Source organism: Fukomys damarensis, unplaced genomic scaffold (genome assembly GCF_012274545.1).
Source record: "Fukomys damarensis isolate Sample0158 unplaced genomic scaffold, DMR_v1.0_HiC HiC_scaffold_3, whole genome shotgun sequence".
NCBI classification, from domain to species: Eukaryota; Metazoa; Chordata; class Mammalia; order Rodentia; family Bathyergidae; genus Fukomys; species Fukomys damarensis.
Window position 1 is genome coordinate 34,316,357 of NW_022900915.1, and position 16,186 is coordinate 34,332,542.

The 16,186-nt window shown below is 41.1% G+C and overlaps 2 protein-coding genes and 1 long non-coding RNA gene across 13 annotated transcripts in view; 2 read left to right on the top strand and 1 right to left on the bottom strand.

The window, feature by feature from the left end:
- Positions 1-16,186, top strand: part of Fam172a (family with sequence similarity 172 member A) — a 348,439-nt gene that overhangs the window by 256,157 nt on the left and 76,096 nt on the right. The window contains exon 12 of one of the 9 annotated variants that reach the window (XM_033767674.1): positions 3,352-3,685. The exons of the other annotated variants lie outside the window; for them this stretch is intronic. Coding sequence (XP_033623565.1) covers positions 3,352-3,365 — 14 coding nt within the window. The 3' untranslated portion in view covers positions 3,366-3,685. Of the gene's footprint in view, positions 1-3,351; positions 3,686-16,186 lie in introns of those variants that run through there. 9 annotated transcript variants of the gene reach the window in all.
- LOC104871332 lies at positions 3,688-5,397 on the bottom strand. Of its 3 annotated transcripts, none has more exons than XR_004518611.1 (3): positions 5,319-5,397; positions 3,926-4,127; positions 3,688-3,836 (listed from the first exon to the last, which is right to left on the bottom strand). It is a non-coding gene; the product is annotated as an uncharacterized LOC104871332 (long non-coding RNA). The 3 variants fall into 3 exon arrangements; XR_004518610.1 differs by having other exon boundaries at positions 3,690-3,833; XR_004518612.1 differs by having other exon boundaries at positions 3,693-3,833; positions 3,995-4,127.
- Pou5f2 (POU domain class 5, transcription factor 2) lies at positions 6,334-7,727 on the top strand. The gene has a single exon (XM_010637194.3). It carries the CDS (start codon positions 6,335-6,337, stop codon positions 7,340-7,342), a length of 1,008 nt encoding a protein of 335 aa, XP_010635496.1. The 5' UTR covers position 6,334; the 3' UTR covers positions 7,343-7,727.

Here is a 16,186-nt window from a genome sequence, read left to right on the forward strand (position 1 = left end):
ATAAATCCTCATATCTCCTATAACAGTTATCTGCTATAAACAGAAACCCTCTTCTGTTTGTGCGAGCCCACATTCCACCCTGAATCACTGGTTTCATTGGTCATAAGCAGTCATTTCTGTTAAGTACATTTTGCTGTGTGATGTCATGGAAAATTTTTCCTTAAACCAGTTGTGCGTCTCCTGTTTGAAAGTGGAAGCAGAGTGGAGATTTGAATGTTGAAGACGGTGACGGCGCCCTGACTGCAGTAATCAATGCCAGCACATCCCAACAGTTTTTTTTTTTTTTCTGGAACAAGGGCAAACTTAGCTTAAAAAGTTTGTTTAAGTCATGCTTGGCATAACAAGAAGCTTTCAACTTTACCTGTCTCCAAGTGGCTATGAATATACCTGACTCATCACTACAGTGCCTTTTGACTTAGCTCCACTCCAGCTAAACTGCTCCTCCTACTTTAAACAGTGGTTAAAACTCATTAAGGCCTCCAGCAAAGGCTACGGGGCTTTTATATGTGGAATTATTTTATAGCACAAGAATTCCGTAACTCTTGAATCTCTCATGTAAGATTTTCTCTGAATACTTTACATCTCTTTGTGGTGTCCAACGGTGTGGTTACCACAAGCCTTTATTTCTAAGCAGTGGTTATGTCACAAGAGAGTTTTTTAAGATAATAAAAAGAATGGCAACCAAAAGGAGTAACTAAAAAAAAAAAAAATCCCTTCATAATCTCAATCCAAAATTTTTTGGAGTTTTACTTTTTGAGTTGTTTGACTACAGCTCTGGAGACTGAACCCAGGGCCTCAGGCATGCTAGGCTTACACTATACCACTGAACTACATCCCAAGCCTCTTAGTAGCAAGTAAATTAAATGTTGGCACCACTGCTGCCTTCCAGCTTCACTCAAAGCATTGTACAGACTTAAGAGCATCTTGTGCTGCCGTTCACGGTGGCTGCCCTTTTTCTCCTCCTGTCCTCTGCTGTCCCCTGTGCAGCACACTGCTGTTGTTACCTGTTTTGATAATTACTTCACGCAGCAGTGAATCACCTTATTTAGTAACTACAATGATTCGATTAGCTTTTTCTCTGGGTTACAACAACCTTAATGTTTTTATAGTCTTGCTTTATTAGTTTTTCTTAACACATAACTTATATTTAATATCTCCTTTTGCCTTATACTCTCTAATATAGTCTGATAGTCCTTAAAGATCCATGCTAAGGATCAAGAGTAATCATTTCAGAGTAGTTTGAGGTAGTTTTCAGTGCAGTTACTCGTGATAATGTGTGGCATTAACCGTCTCCCTGTGAGGTAGGAAGCATCATTCCTTAAAACAGGCAGCTACCAGAGACTGTCTTGATTCCTGCCCTTCTGAGGGACTGTGCCTTCGTCCCATGCCGTGCTGCCTGGTCAGTCTTCACTTACCGGTCAGTCCTCACACCTGCAGGATAACGAAGACAGTAAAGATCACTACTATCTAGTCTGCCTTGCTTTTGCTCTCTGGCCTGGACATTATTTTTCTGCTCAGCTGTTGATTTAATTACAAATAAATGCATTTTGTTGTTGCTGCTGCTGCTGCTGTTGCTGTTGCGTATGTTTTGAGACTACTAAAGAAGTGGGAGTTCTCATACATTCTTGAACAAAACGCTGTCCTCCATCTAGATCCTGACCAGCTTTGGGAAAGATGCATTTGGAGAAATGAAGCACCGTCCTGGCACATAGTAACTAACCAACAGGATGACACTAAATTAAAGTCAGACCACTCTTACTTCCACATATTTCCATGAGCATACCATCCCCAGAGCACTGTGGTTAGCCCATGAAGTAACTCCTTACCTGGCACATAAGTACAAAGGAAATTATATCTGTAAATACCCATTTGGGTGATTCTACATCTCCTAGCTAGAAGAGCAAGATATGAACCTCCAGCTAACCATTTAAGGCAGAAAATATATCTTGAGTGGAAAATAGAGTAAATTCAAGGAGAGAAGAATAGTGATTCCCCTCCAGTGTGGATAGGGAAGACTCCACAGAGAGGAACTAAGCCCTATAAGAATGTTCATTACTAACTCTGCTTCTACCCTTTCCTGCTTCTTACCATATATGAATCGTGGCAGTTGGTTTTGCTTCCTGAGAATAAGGGATATGGAGGCTGATAATCCAAATCCTCATCCTTTGTGCATTTCTACTCAAAACAACTATTTCAGAAAAACTCTTAATTCCAGAGACCTTAATAATAGAAAAGTCTTAACTTGTCTTGGGTGAGTACAGCTGTCCTGTTTGCCTGACCATTTATATTGTCCCACATGTAGATTATAAACACACAGGGGCCTGGGACTATGAATTTCTTATCCTATTTTCCAATTCCCTATGGATGAGATTCTTACATGGTAATCTAATCACTTACTGAAAGGTCTCCGTATTTGTTGAAGGTGATGGATTAGCCTTCCGAAGTGGCCTGCCCAAGCAGCACTTCTTGTCTTGGGCATTCCCATCAGCTTGCTTTCCCTGATGTCAGTTTTTGTTCTAACCACACATGCTTCTGCTTATTTTTCCCGGTCAGTCCATTTAAAGGCACATTAAATATACTTTTAAGGAGATATCAAGACTTCCCTTAAGAATATGTATTTCCTTTGTGACAGTCCATATGCATAAACCAGGAGACACACACATGCAGTGACAGATGAGGTCTGGCCAGGCACAAAGAAAGCCTTCATTGAGAACACCCAAGATCAAGTTATTCATTCAGTCATTGTTTTCAGCTATTATATTTTAACTTATTAATATGATAAAGCTTAGCTCAAATTCATTGAATTCATTTTTCCAATTCACTAAACATATTTTTGTCTTGGGCCAGGGATTTAGCTCAGTGGTTCAGTGGCCTGCCTTGCAAGCCCAAGGACCCGAGTTCAATCCCCCGGTACCCATAAAATATATATATATATTGTCTTGGCTTTAAACAACTAATGAACCTTTTCTCTGATGTTTCTCATGCAAATGGGCCATTTTCACTTTGTAACCCTTAGTGTATACTAGTGGTGGCAAACTTTTTAGAGCTTTCAGTGATACAAATAGCTCACCACAGCATGCGTGCCATAGGTTCGCCACCCTTCTCTGTGACCCACCTTCCATTCTCTTTAGCAGACATTGATTACTTTGTGATTCTGACAAAAACAGCATGTTGATATATGTGGAAAGAATAGATAATGGAAAAATTACTCTTCTGTGGAATTGTGTATATTGTAAACTTTTTTTCATAGACTAGCACCTTGAAATATAATTCCAGGAAAATACAAAACTTTTAATCATTAGTGGTAAAGAGGGTCATTCACTTAACAATAAATATTTCTTCACTTTCCAGGATGTATCCACTAGTTAGCTCTGGGTCTGCAGATCTAGTGGTGAACAAGAGGAATACAGACCCTGCCTTAGTGAGCACACACTCTTGCGGGGGTTACAGTGAGGTGCAGACGACACACATCACAGACACAGCCCGAGGAGATGGCAGTTGGTTCTCTGGTCCGCCTCCTCTCGTCACCGTTACTTCAAGCCCATATCTGCAACCTCAGTACTGCTAGCATTGAGTGTGATATAGTCCCAAGCTGCTCCCCTCATCCAGGAAGAGTTGTATAAGCGCCTTGCTCCATACAAGAGCAGAAGAGAAAAATGGTGCCTGGGAAGGTCAAGTTTCTCATAGTTCACCTGAAATTAAATGAGCTTTCTTCTCAGAATTGTAAAGGTAAAGATTCCCTCATTTATTCGGAAAGCAGTTGTTGAGCACTATATGAGCCAAGGTTCTGTTATGTTCCAGGCTTCGTAACGCCTCCATGCGTGCTTCCCACTCTACTTGGAGGGACAAAGATATAAAACAAATAATTACTGACATTCATTACTAGTACTATTATTACTAATAATTTTATAATAAAAATACTTACATGAAGTAGAGGGTAGCACCATAAAGCAGTAACAAACTTGCCTGCAGAGGATGTTTCTTACCAGCTCACCTGAGTCTTAAAGGTGGTGGGAAGTACAACACACTTCATTCATTCAACACACGTTCACCGAGCACCTTCTGTGCTGTAGGTGCTGTTGTAGGCACTGTCCTCACAGCAGGGAACCAGACAAAGTCCCTGGCCTCTTGCAGTAGAGAAATACAAGAAACAGATAGACAAATAAATATATATAAGGTAGAGCTGAGTATAATACCAAAAACTAAAGCAGACTAGAAGGGGACACGGAATGCCAAGGGGTGCTATTTCAATAGAGTGGTCAGGATGTCCTCTCTAATAAGAGAATATTTGAGCAGAATTCTGAATGTCAGTCAAAGGAAAGAGGAACAAGATTTGAAGATGCTGTAAGAGGAAAGTGATTGTCAGGTTTGGTAGGTGTTATGGTTTGTGTCTAGATTCCCCCCCCCCCCGCCACAAAGCCTCATGAGAATGAGGTGAGACTTTCTTTTTCAGAGGTAGTTGAATCTGTAATGCGTGATGCTGGGGTTAAGAGCGTGTGATTACTAAACTGTTATGCATGAGTGATTAGTTAGGCACCACCATAATCCTGGTAGTCTGAATAAGATTAAAGGGGCAGAAAGGTGCTGTTAAATCCTCTTGTTACCTTTGCTGCCATGTGGTTTCTCCTCTGCGATGCCTGTTTGCCACCCTATCCTTGGAGCCGGCCAATTATGGACTGAAACATCTATGAACTCTAAACTAAATAAACCCCTTCCCTTCTAACTTTGGGTGTCGGGTATTTTGCCTGCAACGAGAGAAAAGTAACTAGTACCACAGTTGGGACTGGCTCTTGGAAAATTCTCTCTAGCAGCAGTATGCAACTTAAATATAAAGGAGAAGCACAGAAAGCCAACTGTAAAGTTATTGTGAAATTTTAGATAAGAAATCATGTGGGTTATATTACATCAGCCAGATGAGAGGCCAGCTAGGGCAAAGGTGGTAGAGTTCAGATGATCTAGGAGAACCATATCCACAGAAGACTTGGTGACTTATGGATTATGGGAAAAGTCAGAAACAATTGCTGAGTTTAAGTTTGGGGACCAAGTGAATGATAATGCCACTGATCAGCTCAGGGCTCCCTGGAGGGAAAGGCAGTTTTATAAACACAGTAAATGAATTTTAGTTGAAGCAGTGAAAATCAGAAGAGAAGTCATGGCTGAAATGCAAATTTGGCTCTTACTAGCATTTCACATAAATTTTTAAAGGAGAAAGAGCAAAGAGAATAATCGGCATCACTGGACCCTGCTGGGAAGTTTAGTAAGATGAGGGTCTTTAATTTGACAGTCTGAGGGGCATCCTTGACTTCCAGAAGACTCACTTCAGTCGCTGGGGTGTGGACAGAGCCATATCATGGCTGGGTTAGAAACTGAAGGGGTAAGAGGTTGAGATTGTCCAACCCGAGCTACTGTCCTCTTCTTTCTTGGAAGCTTTGAACCTTAGGTCAGGTCTTTTCTTTCCCCTTCCTTCTTAGCTTTGTCCAGCCAGGGCCTCAGACCTGAATTCCTGAGCGAGAAGCATGACTGGTGTTGACAAATTAAGATGGTTGGGTCTCTAAAGGGACAGGCAGTCCATGGGAACAGGAGCCTGATGTTGATAAGTTGGGATTGCAGCGAGCATCTTCCGCGGAAGTCTGTTGGAGAGGAAACTCTAGACCAGGGAGCTGAGGTCGGACTGTTGGGAGAAACGTGGAATTAGTTAAGAAAGTCCACCCTGGGGAAGAAGTGGAACGCAGCAGATGTGGGAGTGGGGGTAGAATCTGAGGCTGTAAACCGATGTTAACTAGAAAGTCCAGCACAGGAGTCTCGGTTTCTAAAGGACGGGAACGGAGGCTGTGCAAAGGAGGGACTGACTGTTGGCAGGACGTGGGGCCGTGAAGATAACGCAGTAGTTAATGAGCGGACAGGGAGACCCCTGCAATGCCTGGCCGGTAGAAGTGTCATAAGTATCTGTGAAGCCCTCAGGGTCATTCACAGGATTTGAAGGAAAGGATAAGACCCCTGAATTTCAGAACAGCGGATAAATACCCGGGCTCCATTCAGGGACAGGATGAAGGAAGGGACTAGGGGAGCCCAGCTGGGGCCTTGCACCTTGGTGGAAGTTTAGAGCAACGGTCAGAGCCTGGGACCCACTCCCTTCACCCCGAGGAGCCAGAGTGGCTGCGCGAAGATTTTCCTGCCTCTGCTCAAACAGCCCCTTGGCCTCAGTTTCTCCTGCGAGCGACGTCATCTCCGCCCACTGCAGGGCGGGGCTCGAGGACCAGGCTGGTGGTTGTTCCATAAGCCTCGAGGGCCATCGGTTCCTACCAGACTCTTCTTGGGGGTTGGCGTCTTACCCATGGCCGGACACAGGCCCCCAACCTTCTGCCCCCCTCCAGACAGTGGTAGGGGTGGGTCCCCCGGGCCGGCGCCCCTGTGGGTTGACATTCCGAGCTGGACAAGCGTCCAGGTAGCCCCTGGCAGACTGATGGTCTGGCCAGGGGTCGGGGCAAGCATCTGCCGAGGCCCTGGGATGTGGGGGGTCCCTGTAGGTCCCTCGCCTTATGAATTCCGGGGCGGGCTGGCCCCCTGCAGAGCTGACGAGGCTGGGCCCTGGTTCCCAAGCCCCCCCGACCCCCCTGGGCTGGAACCCTACATTGCGCTGCTGAACGCCCCCACATTGACGCTGCCCGAGGACGTCTCGGCCCTGGAGAAGGAGATGGAGCAGCTGGCCAAGGAGCTGCGGGAGAGGAGGCTGACCCTGGGCTACTCGCAGGAAGATGTGGGGGTCGCCGTGGGCGCTATGTTTGGGGAGGTGCTCAGCCAGACGACCATCTGCCGCTTCGAGTCCCAGCAGCTCAGCCTAGCCAAGAAGTGGAAGGTGGGGCCGCTGCTGAAGATGTGGCTGGCGGAGGTGAACGCCAAGAACCACCAAGGCTTGTGGAAGATGGAGATGATCCTGCAGCAGGGTCGGAAGCGGAGACAGGCCCACCGGGAGAGAAGACTCCGGAACGACCTGGAGAGGTTCTTCCTGCAGTGTCCGAACCCCACGCCCCAGCAGATCAGCTGCATCGCGGGGTACCTCCGGCTCCGGAAGGAGATGGTCCGGATGTGGTTCTGTCATCGGAGCCAGGCGTGTGGTCCCCCGACCCAGAGCTCCTCGGGGTGGGAGGATGTGGGAGCAGCCGGGCCCCCTCTCCCCGGACCACCGGTGTGCCTTCCCCTGGCACCCGGGCTCCATCTCGATTTCCTCCACTATGGGGGGCCCTACCTTGGCCCCCTGTACCCCGCTACACCCTTTCCTGGAGGAGGAGCCCTTCTGTCTGCCCCGGCTGCCACCCTCGGCCTCCCCAGGCTTTCAAGCTGATGGGAGGGTGAGGAGAGAAGGGAGCGAGAAGAAAGCTGGGTCAGCCACCCCGGGGTCCAAGTTTTACCTCCCGCACACTGGCTGAAGGAGTTGGGGATACACAGTTGGGATGTGGGCGGGAAGTGTTTAAGAAATTTGGGAGGGAAGTTTATTGATGGTTTGTGTTTTGCCCTTTGTTTAAAAAATGCTCTGGTTTTAAGGCATGTTACAATATACAAATGGTTTCAATAAATGGTTTCAGTATTTCGGTTCGCTGTTAACTGAAGATTGTGGCTGTTGTTCCATGTGGCGTTCAGGAAATAGTGTTTAATTTTTTTTTTCTTGTAAACAGTATTGAGTGAAAAACTCAAGTCACCAACTACTTTAGAATACTATTTTTTATTAAAGCAGAACTCTGAGCCAACACAAACACAGAACCCAGCATAATAGGGAAAAACTTGAGAATGAATAGGAAAGGAGTACCCAGAGCCCCTGCTGAAACACACGAGTTCTCCAAGCTGCCTTTTTCCTAGTTCACCTTTTCATTGCCAGTGCCTGTGGGTTTATCTCCTGCCACTGTAGTCATGCTGACCTCAGCCCCTTTGTTACTGAGCTTTACAACTGCGTGGCTGTAGCTTAGGCCCGGGTTCTAGCACACTTTGGTTTCCAGTTCCGTTTGGATTATTCCCTGGAAATTTTTCACTTTTTTTTTTTTTTTTTTTTTTTTTGAGCACAGATAGGCATTTGAATGGATGTCTGTGATTGTTTATCCAACATTCACTGGTGGTTTTGTTACTGTGCATCTTAAATCATTTCTCCCACCTTTTCTTTGAAAATTTTTTTTTTCCAGTTTTCCACTTCTATTTGGTCAGATTTGATGGCCGTGGTTTAGGGCAAGGGATGTAGCTCAGTGGTAGAGCACCTGCTGAGCATGCCCAAGACCTTCGACTAAATCCTCAGCACCAACCGGGGTGGGGGAGGTTCTTTTATTCAGATCTCCTGCCACACACCTGCTTGTCCTATTTATGCTCTGTAGATATGTTCAAAAGATAAGCTTTTTTACTTTTATTTTGTTTGCTGATGTTTTTCTTCCATAATTAATTTTAGCTTTCATCTCTATTACTAGCTTTCCCAGTCTCTTCTGGTTACTTTGATTTCTTTTTTCCTAATGGTGTTTAGATGAGTATTTACCTCACTGTTCTTTTTTCCTGGTGGTTGCATGGAAAGCATCTCTGTGGAGCCAGGAGTGGGAGATGAAGAGGCTTACATCCTGATCTTCTGACTTTAAGTCGATAGCTAAGTTCATCATCACACAAGGCCAGGCATTACTAATGACTCTATTTAGCATTTTCTTTCGGTACCTATAAAAACTGTAACCTTTTACCTTTATTTTGATGTATATAGTGTATTTCTCAAAATTTGCCATCATAACCATTTTATATGTAAATTCATTTTATGCACCTGAATTACATTCACAATGTGGAACCACTGTCCATTTCCAACATTTTGACACCTCCCAAAAAAACATAAATCCTGTACTTACTGAACAATAACTGTTCCTCCATCCCTCCCCCCCAGAAAGGTCTAACTTATTTATTTCTCTATGAATTTGTTTATTCTAGACATTTTATATTAGTGGGATTATATAATAGTTGGCTTTTCATGTCTGGCCTATTTCACTCAGCATCTTTTTGTGCCATGCACCAACTTCATTCCGTTTGTAACTGAATAATATTCCATTGATTTTCTTCCATTAACAAAGATGCATTGATACCTCTAAGGAGAACAGTTTCACTGAGTAGTTAATAAAGGCAGATGTCAGCAGCAGGCCAGTCTTCATATTTGTCAGATTTCTCCCATCTCCTTTTAAAAACTAAAGACTGTAGGTCTTCACCATCATTTTCAAAATGTGCTTTTATCACAAGTTTCTATTATCTTGTGTGTGTCTTTTAGACAAGGCAGATATTCCTAGCCTGAAGACCTGGAGCCCTGTTCCAATATAAGCAGAATAGTATGCATATATATGTGCATTTTCTTTTCAAATGATTGATAGCTTTCATCAAATTTTCAGAGAACCATGACTCTTTATAGATACAGAGTTTCAAACTATGAGAATTACCTTCCCTTTGTCCAACTTACTTTCAGTAGTTTTCTCTTGAATAGTACCTATCAAATGGGTAATTTTTTTGTTTTTAAAAATCTGCATTTTCTGGCTATCCCTAACTCAGTGTAGTATTAAGCCCTGAATCATTTTTTATGTATTTCAAGTGTGGACTAAATATTGCATAATTACCTTTCTTATTCTTATATTTTCATCAGTCCTTAGCACCTTAATTAAATTCTTATTATTAAGAGCAATTTCTCCTTTTCCTACTTTTCTTACCTTTTGTCTAAGCAAATATGAGGTATGTAGATATCTTGCCTTATTCCAAACCATTATTTTTTCCTGATTTAGCATCTGCTTTCTATAATTTCCTATTTTGAAGTATATAGTCTATACATTCTTGTTTATTATACTAGAACTGTATCATGGAATTTATTTTTCAGAACAGCCATTTTTGTTCACACCTTTCTTCCAGAAATAGTCTTGCTTACTAAATAGCATTGGGTTTTTTTTTTCAGAAGCCATGATGAATTCATTGTAGAGTACACAATGGTATTATCTATGTAAAACTTCAATGCCGTTCCAATAAAATCCCAGTGGAGTGTGTGGTTAGTCGTTGAGACAAAGTGTTTCTGGACTAAAAGAATAAAATGTGACAGAGCACTTAAGGGAAACTTGAAGACAGAGTCATGTGGCCTTGTCCTGTGTGTCTAGTGTGGTCCTGGAGATGGGCAGAACAACAGAAACAAATGTTTGGCTGCTTCGTTCAATGGGAACCAGTGTGACCTACAAGAAAGCAGTTTGGTGATTCATCTGAAAGGAGTTTAAAATACGCAGTCCCTTTGGGCCATCATTTCACATTTTATGAATTTTTATAAGAAAATATGTGTGAAAATTTAACAATAAAGTTGGTCATTGCAGCATTTTTAAAAAATTAAACAGCAAGAATAGCAATATGCATTCAGTAAAGGATTAAGTAAATAAAATGGAATCCACCAGGGATTTAGCTCAGTGGTTCCACTGACCTGAGTTCAATCCCTGATCCCAAAAAAAAGAAAGGAATCCTATGTACCATTAAAACTATTATAGGACTGCAATTCTTGACAGACACAAAGTTCAGAGTAGATCATTGAATGAGGCAAAACATCTTATTAAATTTTACCATTTTTAAAGCAACAACATACTGTGTGGTGAAAAAATATATATCATTGGTGGTGCTCTTAGAATTCTTGCTGTACATGATAGTTATATAATTTATTCTAAGAAATATTTCTTTAAAATCATTTTAATTGTCTCTAATATACTCGTTCCTCATTTCAAAGCAATTTTTAAAACCTAAACATAACCACGTTATTTTTAGTCATGTTTGTAGTTTCTATAAGAGAATGACAGCTCTCTAGATGGACAAGTACTGGGTGAGAAGCACAAATGCTGGAAATTAGGGTTTGGATTATGTTTTTAAAGATCAGATGCCCATGAATGCTTAGGAGCTGTAATGTAGCTGAGCTAGTGAAGACACCTGCCATATGTCTGTTTTCCTGCACAACATGGTAATTTACAATTACAATTAGGTTGTTTATGTGCCTCTATGTAGTTAACCCATATTTAGAATTTAATATAAACCCAAATCATTTCCATGTTTCTGAATGTTTTTTTTTTCCAATTTGAAAAAACCCTTGAAAATAGCAAAATCCTGACATTAGCACAGCAGAATATTCCTTGCTTGTCATTTTGGAGGAAACCAAATTAATATAAATGAAATGTACGGATCCTGGAATCAGAAGGTGGGGTCACTTCCTGTGAGAACATCCCCAGCCAGTATGAAGACAGAGTAGCGAATCCGTCCTAATGGCGAGTAAAATCCTTAAAGTAAGGCCAAGCATTTCTACGGCTACACAATGAAGAGAACCATGGCAGGAAGCTTCGGGAGAAACTGCACAGTTTGTCATCATAAGTCAGTTGGGCAGCCACTTAAACTGCTCTGAATTCTGCTGAGATCAGACTTAGCTACTTTGCCCTTAAACTGGGACTTGTTAGGGTTTTCTTCCTCTACCTTCCAATAAAATGACAGAACTTAGATTATTTCTATTGACTCTTCTACTGACTGGCAAAGACTGAATGAAAAAGGAAAAGTTGGGGTCTTCTTGGGAAATTACAACATTTCTAATTCAGTATTTCTTTCTAAAACTACACAGTCTATATATCATTTCTTCAAAAGAATAACTAACTGTATTATTTAACAACTAGTACTCTTTTCCCTTCCAGACTGTCTGGTATAGAACCTCCTCCAGGACTGGATACAGTGGCCAGAGCTGTATGTAACACACACTAAATCGACTTATTTTAGGACAGACGATAATATTCCTGGGACAGCTTTAAAACTTTGAATGTTGTTAAGTGGTTTAAAAATCTTAACATGAACTTTCTTGACAGAAAATTTATCTTGCTATACCACTATATTCATTTGCTAGGACTGCCACGCAAAGTCCCAGAGATTAATTTGTTGGAACAACAGAAATGTATTTTCACACAGTTCTAGCAGCCACAAGTCTGAGATCGTGGTGTGGGCAGTGAGTTCCTTCTGAGGGTGACAAGGGAAGGATCTGTGCCATCTTAACTGCAGATGACCGTCTTACCCCAACTCTTCACACACCTTCCTCCTGAATGTGTCTGTGTCCACATTTCTTCTTTTTTATAAGGACATCGGTCATATTGACTTATGGCCTACCCTAATGACTTTATTTCAACTTAATTAACTCTGTAAAGACCCTGTCTCCAAACATAGTCACATACTGAGGTACTAAAAGTTGAGACTTCAGCATATGAATTTTTGTGTGTAACTTACTTTGCCCGTAGCATCAGCCTAATGAAAATCTAAAATAACTTCAAATATTTGTTGATGTAATAATCATTGAACAAATAATTGAGTACCCTAGGTAGCAGGTAGTATCCTAGGTGCTAAGATGCAGTGGAGACCAAAAACAGCTTAAAGTCTGGTGAAGCATCCAGTTCATAAGTAAACATGTAATTGTGACTAATAATAAGTATACTATGGCAGGGATAGGGTAAGATATTAGGCAATTTTCTTCAGATTTATATTTATAGCCCTCCAGCTGGAATATGTAAGTATTCCTTCTAATAATATCAATTGATAACTAATATTGTAAACCAGGGGGCACCTACAGAGGAGTTACGGTTCTATAGCAAAGGCAAGAGGCATTTATCTCAGGTTCAAATCCCACCTGAATAACTTACTATGTGTGTTATTTTGGGTGAGTTACTTCTTTCAGCCTTGGCTTCTCATCTCGCCAATATTTCTAGCAAACCAGAGGATGCGAGAATAAAATTAGGGAATATAGAAAGAAATCCCTTGGACTTCTACATGTGAACAACTCCATTTTTCTTCATTGCACCACCATCATACCTTGTCTATTCTTTATTTATAGCTCAGAAATTACTTTTTGCATCCCTAGGAACTGTTATACTGAAGATACTTAACAATTTCTAGCCAGAACTGAGTAAATCAAAGAATAGAAAAGTAGAGATCCTAATCTCAGTTGCCAGAAAAGTTACCACTAATATTGGGAGATGTCCTGAGGGATGATAATAATTGGAATGCAGTGATAAAGTCCATTTCCTTACCTGCCACGTGACAGCTAGGTAAAGGAACATATGACAGGGTTTTGATGTGAAGGATTTATATAACAACTTTCTTAAAACCACATAGCATTTTATAATTAAAGAGAATGACCTCTGAATTTGTTTACAGCCTATAATAATTGCCTATATCTCCATGAGGGAAAATAAAACCATGAACCACAAGTTGAATATGCAAGCCAAGAGGATACACAGTGTATGTAGGAAAGGGTGACACTGCTTCTCATACTGTGACTCCACATACCCCTTCTTTTCTTGGTGCCTTCTTTTCAATCATCTCTTGAACATAGAACCGATATTATTTCCTCCTCGCACGTTGCTATAGACTGACTCTGGAATGCTCATGTGTGAAAGGCTTGGTCTCTAGCTTGGCACTAACAGGAGGTGTTGGGACCGTTTGGCGGGCCTAGTGGGAGAGCTTCGGATGGGTGGGGTGGACTCGTGAAAGTGGGACCCGTGCCGCTTCCCTTCTCCTTCTCACATCTGGGCAGTGAGGTAAGCAGCTTTGCTCCACGCTGTGATTTGCTGCTTCACTGCAGGCCCAAAACCAGTGGGCCAACTGATACAGACTGGAATCTCCAAACCTGGGGGCCAAATAAACCTTTTCTTATAGTAAGTTAATTATCTTGGTTTTAGTTGTAGTAGAGGAAGCTGACTAGTACCAATGTTCACCATCTAGCTTTTCTACAACTTACTGCATCCATCTCCTGTAAATCAGGTCAGTTAAACAACAGAAGTCTATGACATGGTTTTAAATACCAGATGTCCAAGATCAAGTGTGGGCAGGGTGGGCAGGGCTGGTTCCTTATGAGGACTGTGGAGGAAGGACCTCATCTAGGCCTCTCTCTTTTGTTTATCGATGGCCACCCTCTCCCCCCCATCATCTTCCCTCTTTAAATGTCCATATTTCTCCTTTTTATAAGGCTATGAGTCATATCAGTATTTCTAATGACTGGCCCAAGTTAATGATTTCCTTCAAACTCCATTCTCTCTGCAAAGTTTGTATCTCCAAATAAGGTCACCATTCTAAGGTGTTGGAGCATAGGACTTTCAACATAAATTTTGAGGATATGCAGTTCAGTCCACATCACCTACCACTTCTGATGTAGAGAAATACAAGGGTATGCTGAGGAATAGGTATAGGAAGTCAGGGAGATGTTTTTCCTGCTACAAAGGAGTTAAATAAGAAGTAGTGTGGGTGAGTTGGGGATTTCGGTCTGTGGTGCTGCCGCCTGCCTCACAAGCACAAGGTTCTGAGTTCAATCCCTGGTACAAAAAAAAAAAACAAAAACAAAAAAACAAAACATTGGTCACATAGATCAAATAGTCCCTGATCTACATCTTGTCTCTGTCACTGGTCCAGGATTATCATCTTAGGTGAATTTTAGAAAAATAAGATTTTTTCTCTCCCCAACAATAACATCGTAGGATCAAGAATCACACTGGCTACTTATTTCTGTCTATTTTGGGAACAGGACATTCAAACTCATTGGTGATATTCAGAGGCATTATTTTAGGAAGACAATTTTGGATATTTTGATACAGATATGATTCTTAATTTCCCCCCAAAATTGTTATGTGAACCTGTTGAGAAAGCCCTGTCACTTGCTAGGTGCTGTCAGCCACTATTTTCAACAAGCTTATATAACAATGACTCGCCTTTAGTTTGTGGTGATTGTGTTGTATTTATGAAAAGCAGAGCTAAAATGGTGGAAAGCAAATATTTAGACAACGATTGTTTTCACAAGCAGTTTTAAGACTATTTCTAAATCTAAATAGATAACAAGTAAGTTTTTAAAATATAACTTTAAATCATTCCATAATAACCAACCATTAAGCACATGCAGATGTTGTAAATGATCACATTTCAAACATTTTTATAGCACCAATCTACTGACTAAATATATTTTGCCTTTGAGATTTAAACTAAAGAGTAGAGGCAGGAAGAAACTTCCCATTGAAGAATTTATTGTATTGTTTCTTACTTTCCTGAAAAGGCAATCATAGTAACACCATCAGTAGAAAAAGATCTTTTGCTACTTCGATGTTACATCATTAAAGTAGTTAATCTACAGCCATAAATTTTTGTCTCCCAGGCCAAGAAATTTTAAATAAAATACTAACAAAAATGCAACACTTTTCAATGAGAAGTGAAAGAATCTTTATCCTTTTTATTTGAGGTTCCAGAAATGACAGACTCCATAAAAAATTGTATCATTTTTATTTTTAAACTGAGTGCTTTCATTAGTCAGTAAACAATTTATTTGGTGAAGATCCTCTGTGCACACATATGTACCATGTGAACATTTAGGAAACAGAAGGTGCTTGAATTTGTGAGATTTAAATATTTGCTTACAGTTGATCCAGTGATGTTGCAGTTGAAATAAAACCATATATAAACGAAATACCACTTTCTACTAAGAGAAAAGTCTAGATTTTCAGCCATTGTTCTAATAAGGATAATAATGATTCCAGTTACTCAGTGGAATATCTTATAAATCTGTACCATGTTTTCCTCCATATGTAGTCTGAGACTTTCTATAAAACTACCTGTTCTAATCACAAATATGTTTATTTTTAATTATACTAACTATACATATTTTTATATTTCTAATTTTCCTATAAATACTATTAAATTTTGAAAACTACATGTAATTTCCCACATTATTCATCTAAGATATGTGCATATATATATTGATATTCATATCTTTGAAATATTATGTAAAATATAAGCTACATAGACCATTGGTAGTATGCAGAATATCACAGGAAAAATGGTAATGCCCAGCATAGCAGTTTTGGCCATTTCCCAGACATCCTTGCTCTGGCCTCAGACAACTTCCTCCAGGTTCTACCTCCTCATGTTTTCATAAGCAGTAACATTACACCCTTAGATGAAATACTTAAAATGTGCCTGTTAGGCGATAGGCGGAGAAGATTCAGAATTAGACAAGGTGCACACGAGCAAGGTAGCGGAAAGGAGGGAGAAAATTGAAGATCCTTCACCAAGGGACCAGGGTTAAGAGGAAAAAAACAAAGGAATAACGCAGAGAATGGGGCAAACAATGGAGTGATGAGAGAGAAAGACAGACAGAGGGAGACAG

Coding starts and splice junctions, on each gene's coding strand:
- Pou5f2 (XM_010637194.3), top strand. CDS start 6,335: ATGGCCGGACACAGGCCCCCAACCTTCTGCCCCCCTCCAGACAGTGGT.